A 19,910-nucleotide genomic window follows, 5' to 3' on the forward strand; every position below is an offset into this window, starting at 1 on the left:
AAATAATACTGAGCGGCCTACGGGTGGCGCTGTCCAGGGAGAGTATAAATACTCGGGCACGGGTACAGCTTGCGCAGGACATTCTTAACAGGAACTAGTGAAGAACACAACTAGACCGCCATGTTGTAAAACAGTTGATTAAAGCTTTGTTTAATGCTTAGACCAAGTGCCTAGTAGTTTTCTTACGTCAGCCTTCTTCTGTGCTGTATCATTCTATGGCAAGAAAGAGATGGGCGTTCACCTGGTACCTGATCAACCTTCCTCCCTCAACAAAACCCCCCCCCCCGCAAGATTTGGGTGATGTGTTTCATTGCTTCTTGTCCAAGATAGTTGCTGTGACTGCCCACATCACCGAGCTCAGTCGACTTCAGACAAAAAGATAATTCAACGTGTGAAGTGCTTAAAGATGTCTTTGAGAAACGTCTTTAGATGCCATATAAGGGCAAAGAAGACCAGGGGCGATCTCCCCGGTGTCCTGGCCAATATTTATCCCTCAATCAACATCACTAAAACAGATTAGCTGGTCATTTACCTCATGGCTGTTTGGTGGGATCTTGCTGTGCACACATTTGCTGCCGCGTTTCTCCACATTACAACAGTGGCTACACTGCAAAAAGTATTTCACCGGGCGTGACGCGCTTTATGATGCCCTGAGGTTGTGGTGAAAGGCGCGCCTGAAAAACAGCTTTGCCAGGGCAATCAGGAACCAAAGTGGTTTGACTGAACGCGCTTACCAAGATGCCAACAATCACCGCAGCAGGGCCCCCGATATGCCGAATGACTATGGAGAGCTGTTCGTCCAGGGGTCAGGGTCCGCAGAGAGGCCGCTGCGGTGCTGTGCCATCTCCTGCGAGGACACTCTCAGCTCATGTTTCTTCAATGAAGAGTATTTTTTGGGAAGTTTAAACAGTTTTTTTCCCCCCCAGAAAGGTTCATTGACGCCCCAGATTTAGAATAAATGGGGTTTGGCTTTTGGGTAACAGCTGTAGAACCAAGAAGACTAAAAGTAAAAAGGGGAATATAAAAGGGCTGTTGGTCGGGGGACTGGGGAACACTTGTAAACGTCATACCTCAGACATATAGACAAAGCTGAAATTGATGGACTTGTTCTGTTTATAGTCCCGCAGAATTTTTAAGTACTCTTGCTCCCAGAGCAACACGTATTCATATTTGGGGTTATTAGTTTCGTAGTTGTTTAAAGAGAATGTCATGATGAAGGCCTCTGCTCCAGTGTAGTCTTCACCTGTCGGAAAACAAAGCATAGGTTAAAGTGAAAAGGTCAGTGCAGAATCACACCCTGTGAGTGAAAGTCAATCGGCCTCAATCAGCCCTGCCCCAATAGGGAGGCAAAGGCTATCGAAAGGACCTTTCTGAATTCCGGGGGGGAAACTGGATTAGACCCGAAAAAGGGTGCGGGGATCGCGAAGAGCGATCTGCCCGCGCCCGTTGAAAGTGAGGCAGGCAGCACGCACAATTTGCGCTGCTTGCTCATTATAATGATTGGATCGCTGAGCTCCAACACTAAACGCGCTGCTTGTTGGCTCAGCGCTCAAGAGGAGGAGCCAATATCAGGTGCAGTCTGCTGGCCAATCAAATTTTGCCTAGGCTCCTCTGCACTTCTTAAAGGGGAGGTGCTTTGTTGCAGAGGCGCCTCATTGTCACTGTGGATGCAGCCATGTCGCAACAGGGAAGAGAAAGGGCACCTCGCTTCTCAGATGCAGCGCTGGAGGCCTTGGTCCAGGGGGTATACAGGAGAAGACAGGTCCTCTACCTGCTGGTGTGGGAGGAGGCCTTCGAGACGGAATGCCAGAAGGCAGTGGGAGGAGATAGTCCAAGCTGTCAGTGCCACCAGTGTTGCCCCCAGGACCTGGATCCAGTGCTGCAAGAGGTTTAATGACTTCACACGAGTGGTCAAGGTCAGTGAATGCATCTTCAATTGCTATATTCCACCAACTGCACAACTAGCCTCACCCACCGCTCAATGCACCACACCCCCATCACCTACCAACAATCTCTAGCAATCACGACTCATACCTCACACTTATAGCTTCACCCCACCCTCTCACACTTATCACACCGACATCTCACACCTTGCACACACTGCCAGCCAGTCAACCATGACAGGCACATCACCCAAACACATTACACCATACTCACTGACACACTTCACCCAAACACATTGCACCACACTCACTGACACACATCACCCAAACACATTACACCACATTCACTGACACACACATCACCCAAACACATTACACCACACTCACTGACACACTTCACCCAAACACGTTACACCGCACTCACTGACACACTTCACCCAAACACATTGCACCACACTCACTGACACACTTCACCCAAACACATTGCACCACACTCACGGACACACATCACCCAAACACATTACACCACACTCACTGACACACTTCACCCAAACACGTTGTACTGCACTCACTGACACACTTCACCCAAACACATTGCACCACACTCACTGACACACTTCACCCAAACACATTACACCGCATTCACTGACACACTTCACCCAAACACATTGCACCACACTCACTGACACACTTCACCCAAACACATTGCACCACACTCACTGACACACTTCACCCAAACACATTGCACCACACTCACTGACACACTTCACCCAAACACATTGCACCACTCTCAGTGACACACACACCACCCAAACACATTGCACCACACTCACTGACACATTTCCCTTTCTCTTGCAGGACAAGTTGGCTCACAACCGCTGTGAGCAGCAGCAGACTGGTGGGGATGAAGCACATCTGCAGAACCTTACCGCGCTGGAGGAGACGGTTCTGGAAGTAACAGGAGGGGCCATTACTGAGGCCGTGGTGAGCGGCGAGGATGGAAGTATTGCTGATGACGATATGCTCATACCTAATCCTCCTTCTCACATCCCATTTCCCCCTCATGGCACAATCTCTTCTCACTTACAAGCTGCTGATGGTGCGAGCATGCACATCTTGCTTTCCCGCCTCCCCTCACCACAACCCGACCCTTGTACCTTTCTCCTTTCAGGTGCCCAAGAACTGCCAGCAGCCCAGCCTGTCCCCGACTAACTAGAGGAGGAGAGTGCTGGAGAAGAAGAGGCACCCTCACTCAATCTGACACTCCCAGGCACCAGCTCAGAAAATGGCACTGCGAGAACTTTAGAGGGTAGTATGGAGGTGTGATCTGCACGTGGTGAGTCACCGGGCATGAGTGGGCTGCAGCCAGGCCAGGGGGAATGGGTAGCTCGGGTACCAGCACCCCGGAGGGCGAGTTCACACACGAGTTCTGCTGCACAGGACTCAAATGATGACTTTGATGGGACGGCCTTCAGAAGAAGGGTGATGGGCATGCACACGGAAATGTTAGGTGCAATGGTAAGCCTGGCAGAGAGCCTCTTGTCAGGGAGCGTGGAGGAGTCCGGCTCCAACATTGCACGGGGCTTTGTACAGAGCTTGGAGCCCATGATGTCCAGGATGGAAATTATGGACAACTCCATTAGATCCATGATGCTGGGTGTGATGGGCGATGTCGCAGCTTCCATTGCAGCACAAGTGGAAGTGACCCAACGCCTGAGTGCTGCACTGGAAGCTCAGACTGCTCTCATGCAGGCTCAGCTTGCTGCCACACAAGCTCAGACTGCTGCCATCGTGGCGGTGTTTGCAAGTGTGGAAAGGGGCTTGCAGGGTCTCGTAGCAGTCCAGCAATCTGTGCTCCAACAGATGGCTAGGAATTCTGAGGTGCCGCCCCGGGGGAGTGGCAGTGGCTCCGTGGAGCTTGAACCTGTTGTCCTCTCTCAGGATGACAGCATTGGTATTCCTACCACTGCCACATTGCCCGTGCCCTTGCTGCTGCCCGTCATCCAGCCAGCCCAGACTGCTGCTGCCCATGCTGAGATGGTGCAGTCTACAGTCGGGCCTTCCAGGCTCAGAGCTCCTCGAGGTCATCCTGCAAGACCATCTGCAGTGTCCCCCACGGAAAATCAGCAGCCGCCCACCAGCCATGCTGCAGTCACTGGGGGAGCACTTCGTAGGAGCACTTGAATAGGCAAAGGAACATGAAAGACAGACACTAAGGGAATGCACAAGGCTGATTAGTTGAATGTGTTATGTAGTATTGGATTGATTCATTTATAAATTACTAGCTGGGGGGCCCGGCGTTGCCAAGGCTTTTTGTAAAATGGCAGTTTGAAGGATTTGGCCCCACCCACCCCGTAGGATTGGTCAACCATCAAGTCAATCAACGCTAATGAGCGGATTCCCCCGTAGGATTGGTTTTTGAAAGTTTTTTGTATACTGTCCGAACAATTTTTGTCTGACCAAAATGTAAATACACCTATGACACTCCCCTAATCATCAGCTTTCTTTTGATATAACATATGTGTAGGTACGCTCTATAACTTTTGAGTGTATAGCGGACATACACACAGACAGACAGACAGACACCACTATCCTTTTATTTATATATATAGATGTTTGGAATGTTTGTTTTGTGGTGGCTTTCATTTCAGCATTGTGGCCAAGAGGCTGCTGTGATGTTCTGTGACAGAGGGATAGTAAGGTGGGGAAGTGTTGAGCAACGGGGATCTGGGGTTTCATTCATTGGAGTCTGATGAGGCGCTCACGGACAGCCCGTCCCGAACGGGGATCTGCTGCCTGCCTCCTCCCTTTCTCCTCTTCCTCCTCCTCCTGCTGAGGTGGTCCCGGAACCCGTGGTGGCAAGGGCTGGGCCCTCATGATGGCCAAGTTGTGGAGGATGCAGCAGACCACCATGAAATGGGACACCCGCTCCGGCGTGTACTGGAGGGCTCCGCCCGAGCTGTCAAGGCAGTGGGACCGTTGCTTTAGCGCCCCAATGGCCTGCTCGATGAGGGTCCTCGTGGCAGCAAGGCTGTCATTATATGACAGCTGGCCACGAGTGGTGGGGTTGCGGAGGGGAGTCATCAGCCAGGTGTAGAGTGGATGGCCCTTGTCTCCGAGCAGCCACCCTCAGGTTTGAGGTGGTGGCTGAAAGATTGGTGGCACACCGGACTGGCGCAGGGTGAACGCATCAGGGCTGCTGCCAGTATACCGGGCATTCACCATCATGATATGCTGGGTGTGGTCACACACCAACGGCACATTAAGTGAGTGGTAGCCTTTCCAGTTACAGTACATCTCAGGATTGGTATACGGCGCCTGCAAAGCCACGTGTGTGCAGTCAATGGCACCCTGCACCATGGGGAAGCCCGATATCCTGGCAAAACCATATGTGCGCTCCTCCTGCTTCTCTCTGTTCAGAGAGAAGACAAAGAAGTCCCCTCTCCTGGGGTACAGAGCCCCTGTGGTCTCCCAGATATAGCAATGGATGGCAAACTGGGAGATGTTAGCGATGTCTCCTGCTCCTGACTGGAAGGATCCAGTGGCGACAAATTGAGGGCCACGGTGACCTTGAGGGCCATTGGCAGCACCGTCATCACCCTGCTCGGAGGCTGCCGGTCTGTTTCCAAGAGGTGGAAGAGTTCTGTAACCACCTCCTTGGTGAAGCGGAGCCTCTGAACACACTGCTCCTGGCTTAAGTGCAGGTAGGAGAAGTGCACTCGGAAGACCCTAAGTGGGTAAGGCCTCCTGCTGAGAGCACTCCTCCTCCTCCCTCTGCGAGCAGCTTGTCCTCTTCTTTGTTGCCTCTGCTCCATCTCCCCGTCGTGCTCCAGCGCGATGGGGACTAGAAGTAGAGCCCCCGTGGCTGGGAGCAAGAGGTCTGAGCCAAACCCTCGAATTCAGAATCGGGTCTCCACGTGCTGCACCACTCCCTGTCACCTCACCAACTTTCAATAACTGTAGAAAGTTCCAAACCGTTGCACAAACTTACACAGAACCAGTAGAAACCAAAAAAGTATCTTCTAAATTTTAATCAGGCAAAAAATTTAAATCGAAAGTTGAGTGTTGGGCACATTTCTGCCCCTCTGGATTGTCTAACCTGTGTTAAACTGGGTGATCTTTCTGATCTTGAAGCCTAGCAATTTAGTCAATTATTATGGGGTGGATCCAAGGTAGTGAGGAGTTGGGGCAATAATCATCCACTATGACTAAAAGCTTCTGCCATCTATTTCTCACAAATCACCCTCCACCTTCTCCCTATGTTCCCCAACCCATTAGCTCTTCAAACTTACAACACTGTCTTGAATGTATTTACACTGTCTGATCAATGGCCTCCCTTGGTCTTCCACAACTCGATTACATTTTGGGTCAAACAGGGTTCACCAGACCGCCGTTCTCAACCGTAGCTTCCCAATTTTTAATTTTTGTTTCCTGGTATTTGAATCCTTCACCATAGTGAACGTTGACCTTCAACCTCCTCAGACAAATAAGGAAATGCTGTTCTTGCACCTGGCAGGATGCCCCCTCTCTCAGATAATTCAAACCTTAGGCAGTCAAGGGCTCTTCACATACTCTGCTCTCTTGTTCTGAGACTGGCGTTCGGTTCAGTGCTCTTAGGATCCACGAGTGAGATCCCAGGAACCAACAGCAGCATTGAGCCATTCTGATAAAATTCCTAACCAGCACAATTCTAGAGCTGATTCTAACTTTCGGCGGTGAAAACAGATGGGGGTGGGTCGAACGCCCATTCTGGTTTTCCTTTCCATTGCCAGACTACCTCAGCGCTGCCTGAAAATAGGTGGCTTTCGACTGAAAATCTAGGGGGCAAAAATTCAGATGTTTGCGCCTCCCGTTAGCGCCTTAAGAGGGTGCCAAGTGGGCCGTAAAGCAACTAGCGCCCAGGTGCAGCGATGTTTGCGCCGCTTGCGAAAGTAACTAGACATTTTGCAGCGGCACTAAACACTACCGCCACGTTCTCCTGCGCCGGCAGTTCGTGACGTCAGTCGAGTGCGCAACGTTCCGTTAGTGCCCTGGACCGGAAATTGAGTGGCGCTCCCTGCCTTACCGCCTGCCACTTGCAACGACAGGTTGAGGGGAGCATTTTGCTGTCAGAAAGGGACTAGGGGAGCGCTATTTAAAGGCGACCACTTCCTGCCTTTTTTTGTCGGTGACATTTTTGCACCACGCATTCTGAGAGAGAGAGAGACTTCTGGAGAGATTCAACGCTGTGTGAAGGAGTTTTGGGTACTGAGCAGCACTTTGCAGGTTCATTTTGATTTGCCCTTCCTTGTATCGATTTAGAAGAGACTGTGGGGTCTGCACTCTGAGCTCTTCCCCTGGGTCTCTCCATTGTTCTTTCCAGCAGATTTGATGTACAGGTCCCTCCAGGCCGAGATTCAGGCCGAGATTCAAGGCTGCAATGAGCAGTATGTGGATGGAGAGCAAGATCAACCCTCCCCTTTAAGATAAAAACAGAAAATGCAGGAGAAACTCAGCAGGTCAAGCAGCATCTGTGAGGAGAGAAACAGAGTTAACGGCCCAGAAATTAGTGTCCCAACGCGCGAGTAAGCACCGTGTACTCACGCGTGGGACCGATGGAATTGCCGGTTTTCTGCATGCACAGCGCATGCGCGGGAAACCGGCATTTCCGATCCTCTGAACCAAGGGGTTCAGAGGTCGAACACGTGCGCGCAGGAGTCTGCGCGTGCGCGTTGAACTTCCTTTTTTTTCCCAGGTTTGCCCGTGCATGAAGGCCTCCACTTTTTACACTTTAAAAAAACAGACGTAAGGACTTAATTTTAAAAGGTAAGTGGTCTATTAATTAAAATTAGAATTTTTTTCCCACAGGTTTATTATTTTTAAAGACTTTACAGTAAGGTAAGTGTATTTTTAGCCCCAATTTTTTATAAAATTATTTTTTTCAAAAATTTAAGTTATTGTTTAAAATAGTTATTTAAAGTTATTTATAGTTCATTTAAATAGTGTGATTAAAACAAAAATTAATTCAAGTTTAAGTACTGTTTTGGGTGCCCGGAGTTTTCATGAGTTTGACAGTTCTTACTGTCAAACTCATGAATGAACTTTTGCATCCTCCGATTGGTTGCCCAGTGCTCACGTGATCCCAGCAGACGCATCGTACTAAGTACGCCGCTGGGTCACGCAAGCACAGCGCGCCGGGAGCTGAACCGGGCCACAGACAGGAAATCCACGCAGGCCCAGGCTTCAACTGTCGGCGCGCTAGGTAAGTGTAGGTCGGGGGCTTGCACCCGCGGGAAGCCCACGACACGAATTTCTGGGCCAATATGACCATTCGTCAGAACACCCCTTTAAGAATTGGATGGTGCCAGTGTGTCTGTGTTCCATTGCTGACTGACATCATATGAGCTTCGCCAGCGCTGTGAGGTAGCGCCTCGCTCCTCGGCCTTAGCGCCTTAAGACAGGTGTGAAGTGCCTGATTTAGCACTCCAATCACCTCCAGGGGCGCTAAAAGCCAAGTTTGCTGTCGGAGGCGATAATTAGCGCTAGGCGCTAAACTTTGCGCACGGCCAATAATGGCGCCCCCAAATGGGGCGATACCAATTTTTTCCCCCTAGGCCTTTAGTTCACAAGTGCTTCAGAATGACATTCGGCCATAGGGATTGCCTAAGTGTAATGAAATCTGTTTGTCTTGATCCTGTATTCGTTTTGCACTCATGTATATTACCCTCCCCCACTGTGTATAGTTTCACTTCCTCTTTCCTGACTAACCTGGGAGGTTCCAGGTCTTGGCTCTTGGCTCCGCCCCTGACTTCTCTTACATAAAGATCCCAGGATCTGTATAACTCATTCCTGTGAACCAGTCGGCGTGTTGAGATGTTAGCTCTGATCTTAGTGATTAAAAGCCAACTTGTTTAAGTCTATAACTTCTAGTTTTGTGGTTATTGAAGGCACATCAATTTTAATCACTAAAGAATACTAGGATGGATCGACTCCTAAAACCAGAGCGTCTGGACTTGGATCCACATTCTGCTGAAGCATCAAATCAATTTGGACACTGGCTCAAATGCTTCGAACTCTTCGCGGGGGCTTCATCCGCTAGCGAGGTAGATAAACTGAGTCTACTGACTACTCGCGTAAGTCATCGGATTTATTCGTTCATCCGGGACGCCACCTCTTACACGGAGGCCATCACTATCCTGAAGGCCCAACACCAGAGGCCGGTAAACGAAGTGTACGCCAAACATCTGCTGGCTACACGCAGGCAGCAACCAGAGGAATCAATGGACGATTTCTTACAGGGCCTAAAGGACCTGGTCCGGGACTGTAACTGTAAGGCCGTGACGGCCAACGCGTACTCTGACGAATTGGTCCGCGATTCCTTCATCACGGGCCTCAAATCGAATTATATCCGGCAGAGACTGCTGGAGAAGGAGGTCCTGGACTTAAAAAGGCAGTGGCCACTGCGCGATCGCTGGACGTGGCCCAGAAAAACTCTGACTCTTATTCTTCCGGCCATGCGGCCCTCGCCACCTCATGCGCGCCGAGGGGGCCGCCATCTTGGAATCAGCCATCTTCCCCATCCAGGTCTCAGACCAGCTCTACGCAGCCGGAGTCCCCACACAGAAGTTCACCCAGGAGTCCTACTACAGCGGCAATGTCTCGAGGCCCAAAATGCTGCTTCTGCGGCCAGGCCAAGCACCCCAGACAACGATGCCCAGCGAAGGACGCTACATGCTTCAAATGTAAGAAAAAGGGGCATTTTAGCAAAGTCTGCAGGGGAATCCGATTTCCAACTCCGTCACCGCCTCGTGCGTGCCGTGCGGGCCACCATCTTGGGATCCGCCATCTTTTCCCGACTCAACGTCCGCCCAGGGCCCAACAGTGGCTTTGATCACGGTGGATCAATCCAGGCCACACCCGTTGACAAAATCCATGATGGACATCCAGGTAAACGGGAATTTAACAAAATGTTTAATTGACTGTGGGAGTACCGAGAGTTTTATCCACCCTAGCCTGGTACGGCGGCACTCATTAACGGTAACCCCTACACGGAGCAGAATTGCTATGGCTGCTAAGCCCCACAGTTCGGACATTTTGGGCTACTGTGTGGTAACACTGACTGTAAAAGGCACGGACTACAAGGATTTTAAACTCCTCGTGATGCCAGAACTCTGTGTTAATGTAATCTTGGGCCTGGACTTCCAGTGCCACCACGAAAGTGTCACGCTAGCATATGGCGGGTCCCAGCCGTCACTCACAGTCTGTGGCCTATCAACCTTAAAAATCAGCCCGCCCTCTTTATTCGCTAATCTCGCTCCGAACTGTAGGCCCATAGCGGCCAAAAGTAGACGGTACAGTCTGGAAAACAGACACTTTATCAAGGCGGAAGTGGACAGACACCTGCGGGAAGGCATTATTGAATGCAGTACCAGCCCGTGGCATGCCCAAGCAGTCATAGTTAAAAATAGCGAAAAGAAACGAATGGTAATTGACTACAGCCAGACTGTTAATATTTATACCCAGCTGGACGCCTACCCTTTACCCCGCATATCAGAAATGGTCAACCAGATTGCGCAATACCGAGTCTTCTCGACTATCGACCTCAAATCCGCGTATCACCAGCTCCCCATTAGAACGGAGGACCGCCCATACACCGCCTTCGAGGCGAACGGGCGCCTCTACCATTTTCTCAGAGTGCCCTTCGGGGTAACAAATGGGGTCTCGGTCTTCCAACGTGAGATGGACCGCATGGTTGACGAGAATAAACTACAAGCTACCTACCCCTACCTGGACAATGTCACTATCTGCGGGCACAACCAGTAAGACCACGATCTAAATCTTGCGAGATTTTTAAAAACTGCCCTAAAGCTGAATCTAACCTACAACGAAGACAAATGTGTCTTCAACACAAGCCATCTCTGTATCCTCAGCTGTGTGGTGGAAGATGGGGTAATTGGACCGGACCCTGACCGATTACGCCCCCTAAAGGAACTGCCCCTGCCACACAATCCCAAAGCTTTAAAAAGGTGCCTGGGATTTTTTTCGTATTATGCCCAATGGGTGCCCAATTACTCTGATAAGGCCCGACCCCTCATTAAATCGACGTCCTTCCCACTATCAGCTGAAGCTCGGGAGGCTTTCACCAGTATTAAACAGGACATTGAAAGGGCTGCAGTGTGTGCAGTGGACGAATGCACTCCCTTTCAAGTCGAAAGCGATGCGTCAGACTTTGCCTTAGCTGCGACCCTCAATCAGGCTGGGAGACCTGTGGCCTTCTTCTCCCGAACCCTTCAGGGACCTGAAATCAGGCACTCTTCTGTCGAGAAGGAGGCACAGGCTATAGTGGAGGCAGTGCGGCACTGGAGACACTACCTAGCCGACAAACGTTTCACCCTGCTCACCGACCAGCGGTCGTTGGCTTTCATGTTTAATAACAAACAAAGGGGGAAAATCAAGAATGACAAAATACTCAGGTGGAGGATCGAACTATCCACATTCGACTATGATATTATGTACAGGCCGGGAGCCCTTAATGAACCCCATGACGCCCTATCGCGGGGAATGTGTGCCAGCATTCATACGGACAAATTACAGGGTCTCCACAACGACCTCTGTCACCCAGGGGTCACCCGACTATACCATTTTATAAAGTCCCACAATCTGCCCCACTCCATCGAGGAGGTCAGGGCAATGACCAGAGCCTGCCGCATCTGTGCGGAATGCAAGCCTCGTTTCTACAGGCCTGACCGTGCACACCTTATCAAAGCCACACGGCCATTCGAGCGCCTAAGTCTGGACTTCAAGGGACCCCTTCCCTCTGCCGACCGTAACGTATACTTCCTCAATATCATTGATGAATATTCCCGCTTCCCCTTCGCCATTCCCTGCCCAGACATGACCAGTGCCACGGTCATCAAGTGTCTCTGTAATCTATTCTGCATGTTTGGCATGCCGAACTACATACACAGTGTGGTGATTATTCTTGTTTTATAAGAAGCATTGTAATTGGTGCTTTTATAAGTGATAACTCTCTCTCTGACACCTTCTCATATTTAGATGACATCACGGTGTGTGGCAAATCAAGGGTGGAGCATGATTTTAATCTAGAGAGATTCCTTCAAGTTGCGGAAAAAGTTGGCTTAACTTTCAATAAAGAGAAGTGTATCTTTTCGACCACCGAGGTAAATTTACTGGGGTATATTATCTCGGGAAACAAGATTAAACCAGATCCAGAACGGCTGCGACCACTGATTGAGTTACCTTGCCCTACTAATTCTAAGGCCTTGCAACGAGTTGTTGGACTGTTTTCTTATTATTCTAATTGGATTGCAAACTTCTCGCAGAAGATCCGGCCCCTTATTCGGGTTACGACATATCCTCTATCATGGGAGGCCAGGATGTTTTTTGATAATCTTAAAAAGGATATCCTTGGAGCAGTTGTGCATTCTATTGATGAGCAGGTTCCCTTTGTGATTGAGACGGACGCTTCCGATTTTGCAATTGGGGCTACCCTGAACCAAAATGGAAGACCTGTGGCCTTTTTCTCACGTACTCTGAGCAATAGTGAGCAGAGACATTCATCAATAGAGAAAGAGGCGTACGCAATAGTAGAAGCACTGCGTAAATGGAGACATTATTTATCTGGGCAACATTTTACGTTAGTAACTGACCAAAAATCTGTGTCCTTCATGTTTGATGTCAAACATTTTGGAAAGATTAAGAATGATAAAATAATGAGGTGGAGGATCGAGTTGGCATGCTATCATTTCGATATAGTCTATCGTCCGGGGAAGGATAATGTTGCTGCTGACGCGCTGTCGAGGGCTTATTGTTCTGTGCTTCACGGAGATACGCTTATTAATCTTCATAATGCTTTGTGCCATCCTGGTGTTATGAGGATGATACACTTCGTACGCAGTAAGAATTTACCCTTTTCAGTTGAAGACGTCTGTCTGCGCCCGGTGTAAACCGAATTTCTTTAAGCCTCAACGAGCTCACCTTATAAAGGCTACTTCTCCCTTTGAACGCCTGAGCGTTGATTTTAAGGGGCCTCTTCCTTCAACGACTCAGAATCGATATATATTTACTGTTGTGGATGAGTTTTCAAGGTTCCCTTTTGCTTTTCCTTGTGCAGATGTATCAGCTGCTACAGTTATTAAATGTCTGACTCAACTTTTTGTCATCTTTGGGATGCCTGCGTATATCCATTCGGATCAGGGAAGTTCTTTTATGTCTTCCCAGTTGAAAGAATACCTCCAGAGTCGGGGAATTTCTACTAGCAGAACTACCCCGTATAATCCCCAGGGTAATGGACAGTGCGAACGATACAATGGGGTGATCTGGAAGGCAGTTATGTTGGCTTTGACATCCCAGAACCTTAAGAATACACAGTGGGAAATGGTACCGCCTGATGCCTTGCATTCCATTAGATCATTGCTTTCAACGGCTACTAATGTGACCCCCCATGAAAGGCTCTTTAATTACCCGCGGAGATCTACTACGGGATATTCGGTACCTTCATGGCTTACTATGCAGGGACCTGCGCTGCTCCGACGCCATGTTAGACTGTCAAAGTATGATCCTTTAGTGGAGGAGGTGGAGCTATTGGAGGCAAATTCCCAATATGCTCACATTCGATTCCAAGATGGGAAAGAAAGTACGTGCTAAGTAAAAGACTAAGCTCCTTGTGGTGGCCAGCCCTCTCCTGAGGACATTAACAATAGCCATAATTCAGATAATGTTGATGTCGTCACAGATACTACGAACATTTCCAATCCTATTGCAGACACTTACAATTCTCTTAGTCTGCCCCCGATGGATGTTCATGACCCTCCCAGTCTACCTTCTAATGGGACTTACAATCCGGAAACCATTGATAATCGGGATATTGATAGCCTCCCTGCAGAAGATATTTCTGTGTCTCCTGGTGTGGGAGGGCAAGGAACTCCATCAAGGCTAAGAAGGTCGACACGAACAAGATATCCGGTCGACCGATTAAAAATTGACTTTTAAAATAATTAATAAATTAATAGTAAAATTTTAAAATTGTTGAAGGCATTATACATGTATTTCTCTAGTCATAAATAACTAATTGTAAACTGTAAAGGCTACCTAGGTTGAAGTATATTTTAAAAGGAGGGGTGAATGTGGTGATTATTCTTGTTTTATAAGAAGCATTGTAATTGGTTGCCTGTTTTCCTGCCTTGAGATATATGCTGTAAACTTATTGGTTAGTTGATTCCATGTGACCTGTGGTGGCCATCTTGGATTCAGTTTTCTGCAGTGGTTGAGACTGGGTGCTCAACATGTACTTGCTGGTTTTTTAAGGTTAATAAAGCCTAGCTTTTGAAAGGCAATCTACTCTTTATTTCACACAGCGATAGGGGGACGTCATTCATGAGTGACGAGCTGTGCCAGTTCTTGCTCTCGAAGGGGATAGCCACTAGCAGAACCACTAGCTACAACCCCCGGGGTAATGGGCAAGTGGAAAGGGAGAATGCTACTGTTTGGAAGGCTGTCACGTTAGCCTTAAAGTCAAAAGGCCTTCCGACCTCCCGCTGGCAGGAAGTCCTCCCAGACGTGCTCCACTGCATAAGGTCTCTGTTATGTACTGCCACTAATGCTACCCCTCACGAAAAGATGTTCGTTTTCCCCCGGAAATCCACCTCGGGCATATCTCTACCCGCGTGGCTGACGTCTCCGGGGACAGTACTATTGCGGAAGCACGTGAGAGGCCATAAAACGGACCCCCTTGTGGAAAAGGTACAGCTCCTCCATGCAAACCCTCAGTATGCCTATATCGAATACTCTGACGGGCGAGAGGGCACTGTTTCCATAAAAGACCTCGCTCCCTCAGGGAGCGGAGAGAACGATGGGAGACTACCTGATGAAGACCTACACTACAAAGAGACAGGACGCCCAGAGGTATCAATACCCAACTTTAACCTGGAGGACACTGCAGATAACCTGGAAGACACTGCAGAGGCCCGGACAGCGGAGGAACCAGAATCCACTCCCCTACAGGCACCCCAACCGGCTTTGCGCCGATCACTGAGAACCGCAAAACCTCCTGACAGACTCACTTATACCAACTTTTAAGAAACATCACCCTGATGGACTAAATCTATAGAAGGGGTGAATGTAATGAAATCTGTTTGTCTTGATCCTGTATTCGTTTTGCACTCATGTATATTACCCTCCCCCACTGTGTATAGTTTCACTTCCTCTTTCCCGACTAACCTGGGAGGTTCCAGGTCTTGGCTCTTGGCTCCGCCCCTGACTTCTCTTACATAAAGATCCCAGGATCTGTATGACTCATTCCTGTGAACCAGTCGGCGTGTTGAGATGTTAGCTCTGATCTTAGTGATTAAAAGCCAACTTGTTTAAGTCTATAACTTCTAGTTTTGTGGTTATTGAAGGCCCATCACTAAGGAACAAATCCCATGAAAGATCCATGTAATGAGAGGGATACAGGTAGAGCAAATAACATCCTTCCTCCCTCCACCAGCAAAATATTGGGCCAGAGCTTTGGCAGCAGCTCGCTCTGGTATGTGATGAGATCTATCTTTTTTTTATTATTCGTTTACGGGATGTGAACGTCGCTGGCAAGGCCAGCATTTATTGCCCATCCCTAGTTGCCCTTGAGAAGGTGGTGGTGAGCCGCCTTCTTGAACCACTGCAGTCCGTGCGCTGAAGGTACTCCCACAGTGCTGTTAGGGAGGGAGTTCCAGGATTTTGACCCAGCGATGATAAAGGATCGGCAATATACTTCTAAACCAGGATGGTGTGTGACTTGGAGAGGAACTTGGAGGTGGTGATGTTCCCATGCGCCTGCTGCCCTTGTCCTTCTAGGTGGAAGAGGTCGTGGGTTTGGGAGGTGCTGCCAAAGAAGCCTTGGCGAGTTGCTGCAGTGCATCTCTGGATGGCCCTTCAGTCAAAAATGCATTAATCACCTCAAATTGGCGGAGCCGCCCATGTGATTGGTACCTACAACCACCTCCTTGTTCTACATCACTGTGATGTTTTGGGCAGACATGTCTACAGACTTTAATCACTGCGATGTACCAAGGAAAACAGCCAGAGACTGAGTCCCGCCTAAGTCAGTCTTAGCTGAGTGGTAACACTCTCGCCTCCGAGTCAGTGGTCGTGGGTACATAGTCTCACTCTAACATAATCCAGGCTGACACTCCAGTGCAGTACTAAGTGAGTGGTGCACTGTCAGAGGTGCCGTCTTTTGGATGACACATTAAACTGAGGCCCCTCTGCCCTCTTAAGTGGATGTAAAAGTTCCCATGGTATTAATAGAAGAGCAATGGAGTTCTCCCCGGTGTCCTGGCCAATAGTTATTAACCAACATCATTAAAATAGATTATCTGGTCATTTATCTCATTGCTGTTTGTGGGAGCTTGCTGTGCGCAAATTGGCTGCCGCGTTTCCTACATTACAACAGTGACTACACTGCAAATCTAATTCATTGGCTGTGAAGAACTTTGGGATATGCTGAGGTCGTGAAAAGTGCTGTATAAATGCAATTCCTTCTTCTGTTTATTCAATGTTCACAGAGTAATATTGCACGGATTAAGAGATTGCTATTATCACTGTACTTAAAATAGAGTATTTGCTATTGTTTACCTTTAAAAGCTGTATCATTCTAGATAACAGTCCATAATCCTCACTAAATATTCCATTCTGGTTTGGCTATTCTTATTTGTTCACTTAAAACTAGCCATTAATATTCTCTATTAGCATAAGAAATGTTTTCTAATAGTGTAGCCAGCTTCCTTTGATGACTGTGATTGAATACCTTACCTTTATATCCACCAACAGCCAGGTATGGAAAGACTGGAGCTCCATATTCTGCCATGCAGCTCATTCCCAATTCTGTATTGTCTTTGAAAGACAGAGGAGAGCTGGAGACAGAAACGCATTTTAACTTACTGAGTGGCACTTGGAGACCAACAGGACAACGTGTAGAGTTACAAAGACAGGCAACGCACAGAGTTAAAAAGACAGGCAATGTGTAGAGTTACAAAGACAGGCAACGCACAGAGTTACAAAGACAGGCAACGTGTAGTTACAAAGACAGGCAACGCGTAGAGGTACAAAGACAGGCAAAGTGTAGAGTTACAAAGACAGGCAACGCATAGAGTTACAAAGACAGGCAAAGTGTAGAGTTACAAAGACAGGCAATGCGTAGAGTTACAAAGACATGCAACGCACAGAGTTACAAAGACAGGCAATGTGCCGAGTTACAAAGACAGACAACGCGTGGAGTTACAAAGACAGGCAACGCGTAGAGTTACAAAGACAGGCAAAGTGTAGAGTTACAAAGACAGGCAAAGTTTAGAGTTACAAAGACATGCAACGCACAGAGTTACAAAGACAGGCAATGTGCCGAGTTACAAAGACAGACAACGCGTAGAGTTACAAAGACATGCAACACACAGAGTTACAAAGACAGGCAATGTGCCGAGTTACAAAGACAGGCAACGCGCAGAGTTACAAAGACATGCAACACACAGAGTTACAAAGACAGGCAATGTGTAGAGTTACAAAGACATGCAACGCACAGAGTTACAAAGACAGGCAACGTGTAGTTACAAAGACAGGCAAAGTGTAGAGTTACAAAGACAGGCAACGCATAGAGTTACAAAGACAGGCAAAGTGTAGAGTTACAAAGACAGGCAACGCGTAGAGTTACAAAGACAGGCAACGCACAGAGTTACAAAGACAGGCAATGTGCCGAGTTACAAAGACAGACAACACGTGGAGTTACAAAGACAGGCAACGCATAGAGTTACAAAGACAGGCAAAGTGTAGAGTTACAAAGACAGGCAATGTGTAGAGTTACAAAGACATGCAACGCACAGAGTTACAAAGACAGGCAAAGTGTAGAGTTACAAAGACAGGCAATGTGTAGAGTTACAAAGACATGCAACGCACAGAGTTACAAAGACAGGCAATGTGCCGAGTTATAAAGACAGACAACGCGTAGAGTTACAAAGACATGCAACGCACAGTTACAAAGACAGGCAATGTGCCGAGTTACAAAGACAGGCAACGCGCAGAGTTACAAAGACATGCAACACACAGAGTTACAAAGACAGGCAACGTGTAGAGTTACAAAGACAGGCAATGTGTAGAGTTACAAAGACAGACAACGCCCAGTGTTATGAAGGCAGACAATGCCCAGAGTTACAAAGACAGGCAAAAGCCAGAGTTATAAAGACAGGCAATGTGTGGAGTTACAAAGACAGGCAATGCCCAGAGTTACAAAGACAGGCAATGTGTAGAGTTACAAAGACAGGCAACACGTAGAGTTACAAAGACAGGCAACGCACAGAGTTACAAAGACAGGCAACGCGCAGAGTTACAAAGACAGGCAACGTTTAGAGTTACAAAGACAGGCAATGTGTAGAGTTACAAAGACAGGCAACGCATAGAGTTACAAATACAGGCAATGCACAGTGTTACAAAGACAGGCAACATGTAGAGTTACAAAGACAGGCTCCGTGCAGAGTTACAAAGACAGGCAACGCATAGAGTTACAAAGACAGTCAACGTGTAGAGTTACAAAGACAGGCAATGCGCAGAGTTACAAAGACAGACAATGCGTAGAGTTACAAAGACAGGCAACCTGTAGAGTTACAAAGCCAGGCAACGCGTAGAGTTACGAAGATAGACAACGCATAGAGTTACAAAGACACAACGCGTAGAGTTACAAAGACAGGCAACGTGTAGAGTTATAAAGACAAACAACGCGTAACGTTACAAAGACAGGCAACCTGTAGAGTTACAAAGACAGGCATTGTGTAGAGTTACAAAGAAAGACAACGCGTAGAGTTACAAAGACAGACAACACATAGACTGACAAAGACAGGCAAAGTGTAGAGTTACAAAGACAGGCAATGCGTAGAGTTACAAAGACATGCAACGCACAGAGTTACAAAGACAGGCAAAGTGTAGAGTTACAAAGACAGACAACACCTGGAGTTACAAAGACAGGCAACGTGTAGAGTTACAAAGACAGGCAAAGTTTAGAGTTACAAAGACAGGCAACGCGTAGAGTTACAAAGACAGGCAAAGTGTAGAGTTACAAAGACAGGCAATGCGTAGAGTTACAAAGACATGCAACGCACAGAGTTACAAAGACAGGCAAAGTGTAGAGTTACAAAGACAGACAACACCTGGAGTTACAAAGACAGGCAACGTGTAGAGTTACAAAGACAGGCAAAGTTTAGAGTTACAAAGACAGGCAACGCGTAGAGTTACAAAGACAGGCAAAGTGTAGAGTTACAAAGACAGGCAATGCGTAGAGTTACAAAGACATGCAACGCACAGAGTTACAAAGACAGGCAATGTGCTGAGTTACAAAGACAGACAACGCGTAGAGTTACAAAGACATGCAATGCACAGTTACAAAGACAGGCAATGTGCCGAGTTACAAAGACATGCAACACACAGAGTTACAAAGACAGGCAACGTGTAGAGTTACAAAGACATGCAACGCACAGTTACAAAGAGAGGCAATGTGCCGAGTTACAAAGACAGGCAACGCGCAGAGTTACAAAGACATGCAACACACAGAGTTACAAAGACAGGCAACGTGTAGAGTTACAAAGACATGCAACGCACAGCGTTACAAAGACAGGCAATGTGTAGAGTTACAAAGATAGACAACGCCCAGTGTTATGAAGACAGACAACGCCCAGAGTTACAAAGACAGGCAAAAGCCAGAGTTATAAAGACAGGCAATGTGTGGAGTTACAAAGACAGGCAATGCCCAGAGTTACAAAGACAGGCAATGTGTAGAGTTACAAAGACAGGCAACACGTAGAGTTACAAAGACAGGCAACGCGCAGAGTTACAAAGACAGGCAACGTGTAGAGTTACAAAGACAGGCAACACGTAGAGTTACAAAGACAGGCAATGTGTAGAGTTACAAAGACAGGCAACGCATAGAGTTACAAATACAGGCAACGCACAGTGTTACAAAGACAGGCAACATGTAGAGTTACAAAGACAGGCTCCGTGCAGAGTTACAAAGAC

At 48.0% G+C, this 19,910-nt stretch overlaps 1 protein-coding gene across 1 annotated transcript in view; it reads right to left on the reverse strand.

Moving 5' to 3' along the window:
- Positions 1-19,910, reverse strand: part of npc1l1 (NPC1-like 1) — a 78,484-nt gene that overhangs the window by 48,609 nt on the left and 9,965 nt on the right. Inside the window, exons 3-4 of the mRNA XM_085971264.1 lie at positions 16,671-16,771; positions 1,071-1,243 (exon numbers count right to left, since the gene is read on the reverse strand). Coding sequence (XP_085827390.1) covers positions 1,071-1,243; positions 16,671-16,771 — 274 coding nt within the window. The remainder of the gene's footprint in view (positions 1-1,070; positions 1,244-16,670; positions 16,772-19,910) is intronic.

The sequence above is a fragment of the Somniosus microcephalus genome, chromosome 30 (genome assembly GCF_052327205.1).
Source record: "Somniosus microcephalus isolate GS21.2 chromosome 30, FLI_Smic_1.0, whole genome shotgun sequence".
NCBI classification, from domain to species: domain Eukaryota; kingdom Metazoa; phylum Chordata; class Chondrichthyes; order Squaliformes; family Somniosidae; genus Somniosus; species Somniosus microcephalus.